The sequence below is a fragment of the Oncorhynchus kisutch genome, linkage group LG4 (assembly GCF_002021735.2).
Source record: "Oncorhynchus kisutch isolate 150728-3 linkage group LG4, Okis_V2, whole genome shotgun sequence".
NCBI classification, from domain to species: domain Eukaryota; kingdom Metazoa; phylum Chordata; class Actinopteri; order Salmoniformes; family Salmonidae; genus Oncorhynchus; species Oncorhynchus kisutch.
This window is the reverse complement of record NC_034177.2, coordinates 40,384,949-40,398,820: the sequence shown is the minus strand read 5'-3', so window position 1 is coordinate 40,398,820 and position 13,872 is coordinate 40,384,949. Positions and strand designations below refer to the sequence as shown.

General features: G+C 41.7%; 1 protein-coding gene across 2 annotated transcripts in view; it reads left to right on the top strand.

Annotated features, from left to right (window-relative positions):
- LOC109888691 (vesicular glutamate transporter 3-like) overlaps positions 1-9,502 on the top strand; it is a 37,499-nt gene extending 27,997 nt beyond the window's left edge. For both annotated transcript variants that reach the window (XM_031822066.1, XM_020479859.2), the window contains 4 exons: positions 470-602; positions 1,763-1,873; positions 8,042-8,169; positions 8,454-9,502. In XM_031822066.1, coding sequence (XP_031677926.1) covers positions 470-602; positions 1,763-1,873; positions 8,042-8,169; positions 8,454-8,783 — 702 coding nt within the window. In that variant the 3' untranslated portion in view covers positions 8,784-9,502. The remainder of the gene's footprint in view (positions 1-469; positions 603-1,762; positions 1,874-8,041; positions 8,170-8,453) is intronic.
- The last annotated feature ends 4,370 nt before the right edge of the window (positions 9,503-13,872 follow it).

Here is a 13,872-nt window from a genome sequence, read left to right as displayed (position 1 = left end):
TGGATCATCATTTATTTTCAACTTTGAGATTCTTTCATCAGAGAAAGTACAGTATGTTAGAGAAATGTTTGACATAATACTGAAAAGTAAATGTCAAAATGAACTGCATAACACATGTATCTACAGTACAATCTAGAGCACTGTTTCCCAAACCTCTAGCCTGTCCACGCATTTGATGTGGTCCAGAACTAGCACAGCTGATTCAAAAGGTCACCTAATCATCAAGCTCCTCATTAGTTAAATCAGCTGGGCTAGTTCTGGAATACATTAAATAGGAGGGTACTCTGGGGGCTACTCGAGGACAGGTTTGGGAAACACTGGTCTAGAGCAACTTTTCCCAAACTCTGTCCTGTGAACTCCAAGGGGTTCACATTTTGTTTTTTGCCCTAGCAGATTAAAATAATCAACTCATCATCTAGCATCATGCTCTTACCATCATTTCTGGGTGTTGTCTTGTTCCTCCTCAAAGGTGGGGCTCCTGTCTGCTGTTCCTCACATGGTGATGACCATCGTAGTGCCAATCGGTGGCCAGTTGGCTGACTTCCTACGCAGTCGTAAAATCATGTCAACTACAAATGTCCGGAAAATCATGAACTGCGGAGGTATAGTACCCAGGACAGAAGGAATTAATTTCCCTTACATTGTACCTACAGTGCCTTCAGAAAGTATTCATTCCTCTTGACTTATTCCACATTTTGTTGTGAATTCAGAATTGATTAAATTACATCTATGCACTATACCCCATAATAACAAAGTAAAAACATGTTTTTAGAAATTGTTTCAAATTTATTGCAGAGGAAATACAGAAACATCTCATTTACATAAGTATTCACACCCCTGAGTCATTACTTTGTAGAAGCACCTTTGGCAGTGATTACAGCTATGAGTCTTTCTGGATTGGTCTTTTAAGAGCTATTACACACCTTGATTGTGCAACATTTGTCCATTATTATTTTCAAAATTCTTCAAGCTCTGTCAAATTGGTCGTCTATCATTGCTAGACAACATTTTCAGGACTTGCCATAGATTTTCAAGTAGATTTAAGTCAAAACTGCAACTCGGCCACTCAGGAACATTTACTGTATTCTTGGTAAGCAACTCCAGGGTAGATTTTGGCTTGTGTTTTAGGTTATTGTCCTACTGAAAGGTACAGTGTCTGGTGGAAAGCTGACTGAACCAGGTTGTCCTCTATGATTTTGCCTGTACTTAACTCCAATTTGTTTTTCAGTATCTCTTTAGTGCCTTATTGCAAACAGAATGCATGTTTTTATATTTTTTTATTCTGTACAGGTTTCCTTCTTTTCACTCTGTCAAATAGGTTAGTATTGTGGAGTAACTGCAATGTTGTTGATCCATCCTCAGTTTTCTCCTATCACACCCATTAAACTCTGTAGCTGTTTCAAAGTCACTATTGGCATGGTGAAATCTCTTCCTCTCCGGCAACTGAAAGGACGCACATGTATATTTGTATATTTGACTCTATACTTTCTTATAACCATTATGGCATGTCCTTCTACTAATGTTCATGTCCTTCTACTAATATTCAATTCCAGGACATTTTGAAAACATTTGTAGGTTAATTTGTAACGTTAACTGAAAACAAATTAAGACTCCCTTGGAACGTTACCTAATGTTGTAGGAATGTTCACTGTTTCCTGGGTATTATACTGTATCAGGGTTGATGAAGCTAGTAAAGCATTGCATACAAATCAGGATTTGGTAAGGTAGCCTTCGATCTTTGTGTGCCCTGTGACCCCTGCAGGTTTTGGTATGGAAGCCACTCTGCTGCTGGTGGTGGGTTTCAGTCACACACGTGGTGTTGCCATCTCCTTCCTGGTGTTGGCTGTGGGCTTCAGTGGCTTTGCCATCTCAGGTATAAAAGCTTCAGTTCAGCATCACTTTAGATGTATTTATAATGTTTAAAAACCTTATTTAGTCAAGTGAGGTTACAGACATAATTATTTGTGTGCCTCTGTTGTACAGTTGAGAATCCAAGAATAAATGTTGAGTCTGGAGGTGTATCACTCTCTTACTGCTGCTGAACTATGTTTGATAAACCTCAGTTCATGTTTCAAAGTTTATTCCCCACGTGCACAGAATACAACAGGTGTAAAACAGTACAGTGAAATGATTACCTTGAGAGCTCTTTCTGAACAATGCAGGGATAGTAATAATAATCTACACTAGCGTTCAAAAGTTTGGGGTCACTTAGAAATGTCCTTGTTTTCCATGAAAACATACATGAAATGAGTTGCAAAATAAATAGGAAATATAGTCAAGACATTGACAATGTTACAAATAATGATTTTCAATTTAATAATAATTGTGTCCTTCAAACTTTGCTTTCGTCAAAGAATCCTCCATTTGCAGCAATTACAGCCTTGCAGACCTTTGGCGTTCTAGTTGTCAATTTGTTGAGGTAATCTGAAAATATTTCACCCCATGCTTCCTGAAGCACTTCCTCCAAGTTGGATTGGCTTGAAATCAAATCTCAAGATGCAGTAGATGGTATCGAGTACAGTATATACATATGAGATGAGTATGTAAACAAAGTGGCATAGTTAAAGTGGCTAGTGATACATGTATTACATAAAGATGCAGTAGATGATATAGAGTACAGTATATACGTATACATATGAGATGAATAATGTAGGGTATGTAAACATTATATTAGGTAGCATTGTTTAAAGTGGCTAGTGATATATTTTACATAATTTCCCATCAATTCCCATTATTAAAGTGGCTGGAGTTGAGTCAGTGTGTTGGCAGCAGCCACTCAATGTTAGTGGTGGCTGTTTAACAGTCTGATGGCCTTGAGATAGAAGCTGTTTATCAGTCTCTCGGTCCCAGCTTTGATGCACCTGTACTGACCTCGCCTTCTGGATGATAGTGGGGTGAACAGGCAGTTACTCGGGTGGTTGTTGTCCTTGATGATCTTTATGGCCTTCCTGTAACATCGGATGGTGTAGGTGTCCTGGAGGGCAGGTAGTTTGCCCCCGGTGATGCGTTGTGCAGACCTCACTACCCTCTGGAGAGCCTTACGGTTGTGGGCGGAGCAGTTGCCGTACCAGGCGGTGATACAGCCCGCCAGGATGCTCTCGATTGTGCATCTGTAGAAGTTTGTGAGTGCTTTTGGTGACAAGCCGAATTTCTTCAGCCTCCTGAGGTTGAAGAGGCGCTGCTGCGCCTTCTTCACGATGCTGTCTGTGTGGGTGGACCAATTCAGTTTGTCTGTGATGTGTATGCCGAGGAACTTAAAACTTGCTACCCTCTCCACTACTGTTCCATCGATGTGGATAGGGGGGTGTTCCCTCTGCTGTTTCCTGAAGTCCACAATCATCTCCTTAGTTTTGTTGACGTTGAGTGTGAGGTTATTTTCCTGACACCACACTCCGAGGGCCCTCACCTCCTCCCTGTAGGCCGTCTCATCGTTGTTGGTAATCAAGCCTACCACTGTTGTGTCGTCCGCAAACTTGATGATTGAGTTGGAGGCGTGCGTGGCCACGCAGTCGTGGGTGAACAGGGAGTACAGGAGAGGGCTCAGAACGCACCCTTGTGGGGCCCCAGTGTTGAGGATCAGCGGGGTGGAGATGTTGTTGCCTACCCTCACCACCTGGGGGCGGCCCGTCAGGAAGTCCAGTACCCAGTTACACAGGGCGGGGTCGAGACCCAGGGTCTCGAGCTTAATGACGAGCTTGGAGGGTACTATGGTGTTAAATGCCGAGCTGTAGTCGATGAACAGCATTCTCACATAGGTATTCCTCTTGTCCAGATGGGTTAGGGCAGTGTGCAGTGTGGTTGAGATTGCATCGTCTGTGGACCTATTTGGGCGGAAAGCAAATTGGAGTGGGTCTAGGGTGTCAGGTAGGGTGGAGGTGATATGGTCCTTGACTAGTCTCTCAAAGCACTTCATGATGACGGAAGTGAGTGCTACGAGGCGGTAGTCGTTTAGCTCAGTTACCTTAGCTTTCTTGGGAACAGGAACAATGGTGGCCCTCTTGAAGCATGTGGGAACAGCAGACTGGGATAGGGATTGATTGAATATATCCGTAAACACACCAGCCAGCTGGTCTGCGCATGCTCTGAGGGCGCGGCTGGGGATGCCGTCTGGGCCTGCAGCCTTGCGAGGGTTAACACGTTTAAATGTTTTACTCACCTCGGCTGCAGTGAAGGAGAGGCCGCATGTTTTGGTTGCAGGCCGTGTCAGTGGCACTGTATTGTCCTCAAAGCGGGCAAAAAAGTTATTTAGTCTGCCTGGGAGCAAGACATCCTGGTCCGTGGCGGGGCTGGTTTTCATTTTGTAATCCGTGATTGACTGTAGACCCTGCCACATACCTCTTGTGTCTGAGCCGTTGAATTGAGATTCTACTTTGTCTCTATACTGACACTTAGCTTGTTTGATTGCCTTGCGGAGGGAATAGCTACACTGTTTGTATTCGGTCATATTTCTGGTCGCCTTGCCCTGATTAAAAGCAGTGGTTCGCGCTTTCAGTTTCACGCGAATGCTGCCATCAATCCACGGTTTCTGGTTTGGGAATGTTTTAATCGTTGCTATGGGAACGACATCTTCAACGCAAGTTCTAATGAACTCACACACCGAATCAGCGTATTCGTCAATGTTGTTGTCTGACGCAATACGAAACATATCCCAGTCCACGTGATGGAAGCAGTCTTGGAGTGTGGAATCAGATTGGTCGGACCAGCGTTGGACAGACCTCAGCGTGGGAGCTTCTTGTTTTAGTTTCTGTCTGTAGGCAGGGATCAACAAAATGGAGTCGTGGTCAGCTTTTCCAAAAGGAGTACGGGGCAGGGCCTTATATGAGTCGCGGAAGAATAGCAGTGATCCAAGGTTTTGCCAGCCCTGGTTGCGCAATCGATATGCTGATACAATTTAGGGAGTCTTGTTTTCAGATTAGCCTTGTTAAAATCCCCAGCTACAATGAATGCAGCCTCAGGATGTATGGATTCCAGTTTGCAAAGAGTCAAATAAAGTCAGTTCAGAGGCATCAATGTGTCTGCTTGGGGGGGAATATATACGGCTGTGATTATAATCGAAGAGAATTCCCTTGGTAGATAATGCGGTCTACATTTGATTGTGAGAATTCTAAATCAGGTGAACAGAAGGACTTGAGTTCCTGTATGCTTTTGTGACCACACCACGTCTCGTTAGCCATAAGGCATACACCCCCGCCCCTCTTCTTACCAGAAAGATGTTTGTTTCTGTCGGCGCAATGCATGGAGAAACCAGCTGGCTGCACCGACTCCGATAGCGTCTCTCCAGTGAGCCATGTTTCCGTGAAGCAAAGAACGTTACAGTCTCTGATGTCCCTCTGGAATGCTACCCTTGCTCGGATTTCATCAACCTTGTTGTCAAGAGACTGGACATTGGCGAGAAGTATACTGGGGAGTGGTGCACGATGAGCCCGTCTGACCAGAAGACCGCTACGTTTCCCTCTTTTACGAAGTTGTTTTTTTGGCCGGCTGGGATCCATTCCGTTGTCCTGGGTGAAAGGCAGAACACAGGATCCGCTTCGCGAAAGTCATATTCTTGGTCGTACTGATGGTGAGTTGACGCTGCTCTTATATTCAGTAGTTCTTCTCGACTGTATGTAATGAAATCTAAGATGACCTGGGATACTAATGTAAGAAATAACACGTAAAAAAAAACTGCATAGTTTCCTAGGAACGCGAAGCGAGGCGGCCATCTCTATCGGCGCCGGTATGTTGATGGGCACTTCTTACGTACCATACGGTCAAGCTGCTCCCACAACAGCTCAATAGGGTTGAGATCAGGTGACTGTGCTGGCCACTCCATTATAGAGAGAATACCAGAATACCAGCATAATTTGGAGCTGTGCTTTGGGTCATTGTCCTGTTGTAGGAGGAAATTGGCTCCAATTAAGCAGAGTCCACAGGGTATGGCATGGCGTTGCAAAATGGAGTGATAGCCTTCCTTCTTCAAGATCCCTTTTACCCTGTACAAATTTCCCACTTTACCAACCCAAAGCACCCCCAGACCTTCACATTGCCTCCCCCATGCTTGACAGATGGTGTCAAGTACTCCTCCAGCATCTTTTTATTCTTTCTCCGTCTCACAAATGTTCTTCCTCGTGATCTGAACACCTCAAACTTAGATGTGTCTGTCCATTACACTTTTCCCAATCTTCCTCTTTCCATTGTCTGTGTTCTTTTGACCATCTTAATCTTTTTTTTTTATTGTCCAATCTGAGATATGGCTTTTTCTTTGCAACTCTGCCTAGAAGGCCAGCATCCCAGAGTCGCCTCTTCCTGTTGACGTTGAGACTGGTGTTTTGAGGGTACTATTGAGGACCAGTTGAGGACTTGTGAGGCATCTGTTTCTCAAACTAGACACTCTAATGTACTTGTCCTCTTGCACAGTGGTGCTCTGGGGCCTCCCACTCCTCTTTCTATTCTGGTTAGAGACAGTTTGTGCTGTTATGTGAAGGGAGTAATACACAGCATTGTACGAGATCTTCAGTTTCTTGGCAATTTCTCCCATGGAATAGCCTTCTTTGTTTCTGGCCATTTTGATCATATAATCGAACACACAAATGCTGATTTAAAAAAATATATATATATTTCACCTTTATTTAACCAGGTAGGCTAGTTGAGAACAAGTTCTCATTTGCAGCTGCGACCTGGCCAAGATAAAGCAAAGCAGTGTGACACAGACAACAACACAGAGTTACACATGGAGTAAACAATAAACAAGCCAATAACACAAAGTCATTGACACAGTAGAAAAAGGAAAGTCTATATACAGTGTGTGCAAAAGGCATGAGGAGGTAGGCAATAAATAGGCCATAGGAGCGATTAATTACAATTTAGAAGATTAACACTGGACTGATAAATTAGCAGATGATGATGTGCAAGTAGAGATACTGGTGTGCAAAAGAGCAGAAAAGTAAATGAAATAAAAACAGTATGGGGATGAGGTAGGTAGATTGGGTGGCTATTTACAGATGGACTATGTACAGCTGCAGTGATCGGTTAGCTGCTCAGATAGTTGATGTTTAAAGTTGGTGAAGGAAATAAAAGTCTCCAACTTCAGCGATTTTTGCAATTCGTTCCAGTCACTGGCAGCAGAGAACTGGAAGGAAAGGCGGCCAAATTAGGTGTTGGCTTTGGGGATGATCCGTGAGATATACCTGCTGGAACGTGTGCTACGGGTGGGTGTTGTTATCGTGACCAGTGAATTGAGATAAGGCGGCACTTTACCTAGCATAGACTTATAGATGACCTGGAGCCAGTGGGTCTGGCGACAAATATGTAGCGAGGGCCAGCCGACTAGAGAATACAGGTCGCAGTGGTGAGTGGTATAAGGTGATTTGGTAACAAAACGGATGACACTGTGATAGACTGCATCCAGTTTGCTGAGTAGAGTGTTGGAAGCTATCTGATGCTCCAGACACTCAATTAGTCTAAAGAAGGCCAGTTTTATTGCTTATTTAACCAGGACAACAGTTTACAGCTGTGCTAAAATAATTGCAAAATGGTTTTCTAATGATCAATTAGCCTTTTAAAATTATAAACTTGGATTAGCTAACACAACGTGCCATTGGAAAACAGGAGTGATAGTTGCTGATGATGAGCCTCTGTAGATATTCCATAAAAAGTCAGTTTTTTCCAGCTACAATAGTCATTTACAACATTAACAATGTCTACACTGTATTTCTGATCAATTTGATGTTATTTTAATGGACAAAATGTTTTGCTTTTCTTTCAAAAACAAGGACATTTATAAGTGACCCCAAACTTTTGAATGGTAGTGTATATAATAATACATTAATAAAATGTAGTCATATACATTACTGTTTGGCTAAATGGTTATTTATTCATCCAAATCGATGATCCCAAAAACATTTCTAAGAGACAGCATGAGTAGTGTATGGTATTCAATATCTAATAATAAATAATACATGATGGGATTTCATGTAGTTCTTTTTAATTACCCAAAGATAATTTGATAGTGGCATAAACAATTTACTCTGATGGACTGTACTTGTTACTGTATCCCCAGGGTTCAACGTAAACCACTTGGACATTGCCCCTCGCTATGCCAGTATCCTAATGGGCATCTCCAATGGCGTTGGTACACTGTCTGGAATGGTGTGCCCCCTTATCGTTGGAGCACTGACTAAACACAAGGTATTGTAGCATTCAACATTACAGACAAATTCTAACAGCTGTCAATGAGATTAGCAAAATGAGCCAGGATAAGACTACGGCATCAATATTAGGAAGTCCCTTAGATGTCAGACAAAACTCCCCCCGAGGGACTTCCTAATATGAATACCGTATAGGACACGACTGACACGACTGGTGAATGACACAATGAGATACTGGTTTTATAACATTGTCAATGAAATCAAACGTTATATCAGACAAGTGTGACAGTTTGGTCACTGACTCAAGTCTTTCTCCCTCTGTAGACCCGTCTGGAGTGGCAACACGTGTTTGTGATTGCCTCCATGGTGCACTACACGGGGGTCATCTTCTATGCTATCTTTGCCTCGGGCGACAAGCAGGACTGGGCCGACCCGGAGAGCACCAGCGACGATAAGACTGGCATCATCGACGAAGATGAGCTGGCCGAAGAGACGGAGCTCAACAGTGAGATTGCCATGGCACCCAAGAAGAGCTATGGAACCACAGAGAACCCATCGAGCTGGAAGAAGAAGAGAGGAGTCACCATGCAGCAGGATGAGGATGATGGGAACTCCCACCATGGTAATGGGAACTACCAGGAGCAGTATCAGTGATGTGCCCTAAGTATCAGGGACATTGGCTGTCCTTGTTCTTCACCTTTATCCTGAAGCGTGCACTTGCACACTTTCTCACATGGCTTCAACAATGGTGGAAACTCCCTCCAGCCAAGCCTTTCACCAATCCTATGCTTTAATATCCATGTGGCGTGTGCAAATGCCCACTTCTGGAAAAGGGTAGAAAACCGAGACACAAAATTATCTCTAATGACCCCCTCCCTATTCGATATATAGTGCACTACTACTACAGGGAATAGGGTGTCACTTGAGAAGCACTGCAGGACTTCCCCTTCACGTCGACATCAAGTGAATGAAGGGTATAGTGACATACTTAGGGCGCTGTTCAAAAATAATTGACTCTTGGAAAGGGGGTCATTTGAGAGGACTTTGCCTTCACGTCAACATCCAGTAAAGGAAGAAGGGTCAAATTCACACAGAGCGGCAGAACTATCAGTGGTCATTCTTCTGAGAAGTTACAAAATAAGTTTCAGCAGCAATTGGTCAATTACCACAAACTTGCTTTTTGTTGTTGTTTGGTCATTTTGTCCATTTGATGGTTTTACCTCGTACTGAGACATCTTTACATTATCGTGTGGTCCCTGATGAAGTCACATTTCACTAACCAGGTGTTGCGTCTGAGGCTGAGTAAGTGGTGTCAATTGAGAAAGAAATTAGACACATTTTTCTGGTAGGAACTCACAGATGAAGGGACATTACAATTTGTATAATATAAAAATAAATATATATACTGTACAGTACCAGTCAAGTTTGGACACACCTACTCATTCAAGGGATTTTCTTCATTTTTACAATTTTCTACTTTGTAGAATAATAGTGAAGACATCAAAACTATGAAATAACACATATTGAATCATGTAGTAACCAAAACATTTAGATTCTTTATTTGAGATTCTTCAAACTAGTCACCCTTTGCCTTGATGACAGCTTTCCACAATCTTGGTATTCTATCAACCAGCTTCATGAGGTAGTCACCTGGAATGCATTTAAATGACCAGGTGTGCCTTGTTAAAAGTACATTTCTTATCTTCTTCATGTTTTTGAGCCAATCAGTTGTGTTGTGACAAGGTAGAGGTGGTATACAGAAGATAGCCCTATTTGGTAAAAGACCAAGTCCATATTATGGTAAGAACAGCTCAAATAAGCAAAGAAAACGACAGTCCATCACTATTTTAAGAAATGATGGTCAGTCAATCTGGAATTTTCGTTAACTTTGAAAGTTTCTTTATCTGCAATCGCAAAAACCATCAAGCGTTATGATGAAAATGGCTCTCATGAGGATCGCCACAGGAAAGGAAGACCCAGAGTTACCTCTGCTGCAGAGGATAAGTTCATTAGAGTTAACTGCACCTCAGATTGCAGCCCTAATAAATGCTTTGTGAGACGCAGAGTAGGTGAACGGATGATCTCCTCATATGTGGTTCCCACCGTGAAGCATGGAGGAGGTGTGGTGGTGTGGGGGTGCCTTGCTGGTGACACTGTCAGGGATTTATTTACAATGTAGAAAATAATACAAATAAAGGAAAACCCTTGAAGGTGTAGGTGTGTCCTAACTTTGACTGGTACTGTATATTTATTCAGCAATGTAAATGTATGCAACGTTGGTATAATGCTGCCTTCAAATGCTCCTTGGAGTCTCATTTCCCATTTGTGAAGTTGTAAATACAACACGATTGTGTTCAAGTTCTGAAGTCGGAACAATTATCCAACCAATGAGATTTTAGCTAGCTAGATGAGCTAGCTAACGTTGCTAATAATAAAGTACGCTAGCGTGATGACGTAGCCGACAATAACGTCAAACTAGCTATTATCTACAACTGCTGACCAATGTTCTTTGCACAGTATGGGCAGATGAAACATACTGGAGTATGGCTTACCTTTAATTGAATGTGAATAGTTTTGTTTTGTGTCAGCTACGCAACTAAGGGGACGTGCATATCATGAATGTGACTGGTTTGCATTATTGAAGTAGACCACAGTTTTAAAAGTATAGGCCTTTTTTGTTGTTGCTTGTAACAATTTGCTACTGTTTAGTGACAATACTCTACCACAGCTCTCAGCCTGCTGTCCCTGCCTTACCAGGCCCTGGTCCCACTGTTTCCCTTTAATACACTAGTTTCAGCATTGCTGTGTGTATTTATGGAGCTGTAAGCTCTCAGTAGGACAAATATACTGTGGAATGTAAAACTGTGCACATATTCTCCAAGTGGGTTGAAGTCACATATCATCATGTAATCATCTACTATTGATCTATTTGATATTCATGTTCATTTACTCCTTTTTATATTGTCTGAATAAGGGGTTGATTGACAACTTTTTTTAAATTATGTATATAATGTCAAATTATTACTGCTATTTATAGGACTTATGGGACAGTGATTTTTCAGTTTTTTTGTATAGTATATAATTATTTGTCATTCCATTGTTTGATAAATGCACTTGACTATTTTCAGATTGTCCAGCGTTTAACTTGAATATTGTCTATTCTGTATTGAGAACTTTGTTTAAAAAAATAAACACACTGAACAAGTCTTAACTATGGATTGCTGAGTAATGTGAACCGAGTTGTTCTTTATTCCACCATTGATTGTTCATTTCAAAGTTCTTTGAGGTAAATCCACCATCAAGTGCAATATGTCAATTGCTCTTGCTCAAAATAAATCTTACAGTTTGAAACCCCCAATTTGTCCTCTTGTAAGCAGGGGGGGGGGCTGCAGTCAGGCTTGTGTGAACTGATTATATACACTCAAACTTTTTATAGACCTCAAACTGCCCATAAAACCACATGGCCTTACAGTAAATTCCATGTATGGATGGAAGGTAAACATCATTAGCCATGAGTAATTGAACACGTGGATAAAAACAATATTAATACCGTTTGACTGTCTTTATCTGCCACTAGTTTGAGACAAAATGGCTGTTCTACAATCAACACTAAGCTGTGTGTTTACTCCAATTAGCTTTCCGAATCATTGTAACAACTACACAGACCGCTCTGCTTCCCATCATCTCTCAGTAAACATCCTTCACCTTATCTGTTCTGTTCCTAAACACTTAGATCCACCAGAAAGCTAGCAAATTCATGGGACACTAATTTACAGTCATTTGTGCAGGCAAATACTATGTTTATCGTAATTCCTGATTTAAAATTGGTTACCATAAGTGGAACCATCATGCTCAAGAGGTAACTCAGGGTGAATATAATCCATTGAAAATAATGAATGAAAGCATGTACTTTTTAAGAGGGCCTATTACCTTTATATGTTTACTGTAAGGCCAGTTGTAGTGATTTCCAGAGGAGGTAAATTATTGTGTAATTACAATTTGGTCCTTAAAGACCAGCTTGCTACTGTATATTCTTCGCATCTGCCATTGTATGTTAATGAGTTGTTCTCACAGACAGGCCTGGGAAGGGTTCAAGGTTATGGACCTTGCTATTGGTTTATATAATTTTTGTGACAGTCTTTGAGAGCTTGTTAGAGAAGACGAGCAGCTCTTTGCTGCCCAGTTGCAGCCCAGTGTTTGATCAACTTATCTCCTCCTCTCCCTTTACAAGTTGGAGGTGGTTCAAAACTGTAAACAGTCAGCTTTTCTATTCACAATCAATAACCAAATGTGAGCTAAAAAGGTGAAAAGACAATAGTGATCACTGAGTAAGAGGGGAAAGGCTATCGTACACGGCTAAAAAGTAAATGTCATTTGCGTTTTTTGAGGGCCATATATGAAGCGAGCCGCTGAACCCTTGTCTGTGCTGTGCTGTGACACACGTAAGAAAATGTAGCACCATTTATTCTGTTAGTGTTTATTGATTGTGACCACACTACAACATGTCCACCACAATAAATCAACTGAAATTGTACCCTTACCGATAAGTGGTAACCATACCAAAAATACCACTAGAAAGCAATACAATTTCTTAAAATAGTGAAGAAAATACAGTCGCCTACTGTACATGTTACAAGGTTCTCAGTCCTACTACGTGTCCTTCTCATGAGGCCACCACAACCCAGTCCACCCCAAAGCCCTCGGACACACAGCAGCTACTTAGTCCACAAGCAGACAGCAGCCAATGGCAAAGGTCCTGTTTATTTCAGATTGACTGTCTGTTCTGTTGACTCAGAAGGGCCTCTTTGGATGGAGCAACAGACCCATCAATGATTAAACACTTGTTTTTGGATATATAGAAGCTTATAGAAACACTGGGGCCTATTCCCAGCTTTATTCTCATCAAAGATTTCCTCCTACTACATCCAGTTGTGAATGGTCAAGCAATGAGGTGAATGGCTTCTTACTGTAACACATTGGCTAAACAAATTTAAACCAGGCCACAAAGCAAGACACCCTTCTGAGAACAATGTCTTATGAAGAGGATCCCTTATCAGAATAGAGACTGCTAACCTGCAAAATAAATCTTAGTTTTCTTCAGTACTACAATAGCTATTTCCCGATACTGTTATATTTTCCTACTTTAGCTGTTCTCTTTGCAATCCATCAAAATTTAGAGTGCTCTTGCTGCCATACTACATGTACACCTGACAATTAGGTGGCCTAGCCAGGAGAGCAATTCCATTATGGCTACCTATAGACATTGTACTGAGGTGTAGATTAAACTTTCACTTGTAAACACAGCATCATATAATATTTGTGTTAGTTATGATTTATGAAAAACATGATCCATCTAATGAATGCCTTCCCGACTGGGCACAGACTTCACTTCAACATCTAGTTTTGATTCCTATTTGGTTAAGTTTTCGACTAATGTGAATTTAACATGAAATCAACAAAAAATATCACCATGTCATTGGATTTAGGTTCAAAGTTGGGTGAAAAAAATACAAATTGCCCTTAAGTTGATTCATTTTTGCAAATCCAATCAGTTATCCACGTTGATTCAAGGTCATCTCATAGATTTCTTTGGTTGAAATGATTTGACTAGTTTTTGCCCAATGGGTTGGCTCTCTGCTTGATCACTTGTGCCTTATCCAAGACCAAGTTGCCTGTGACTAATGTGTGTTAGCGTGTGTGTGCATGTGTGCATGTGTGTGTGTGTGCTTTTTTGGGGGGTGGG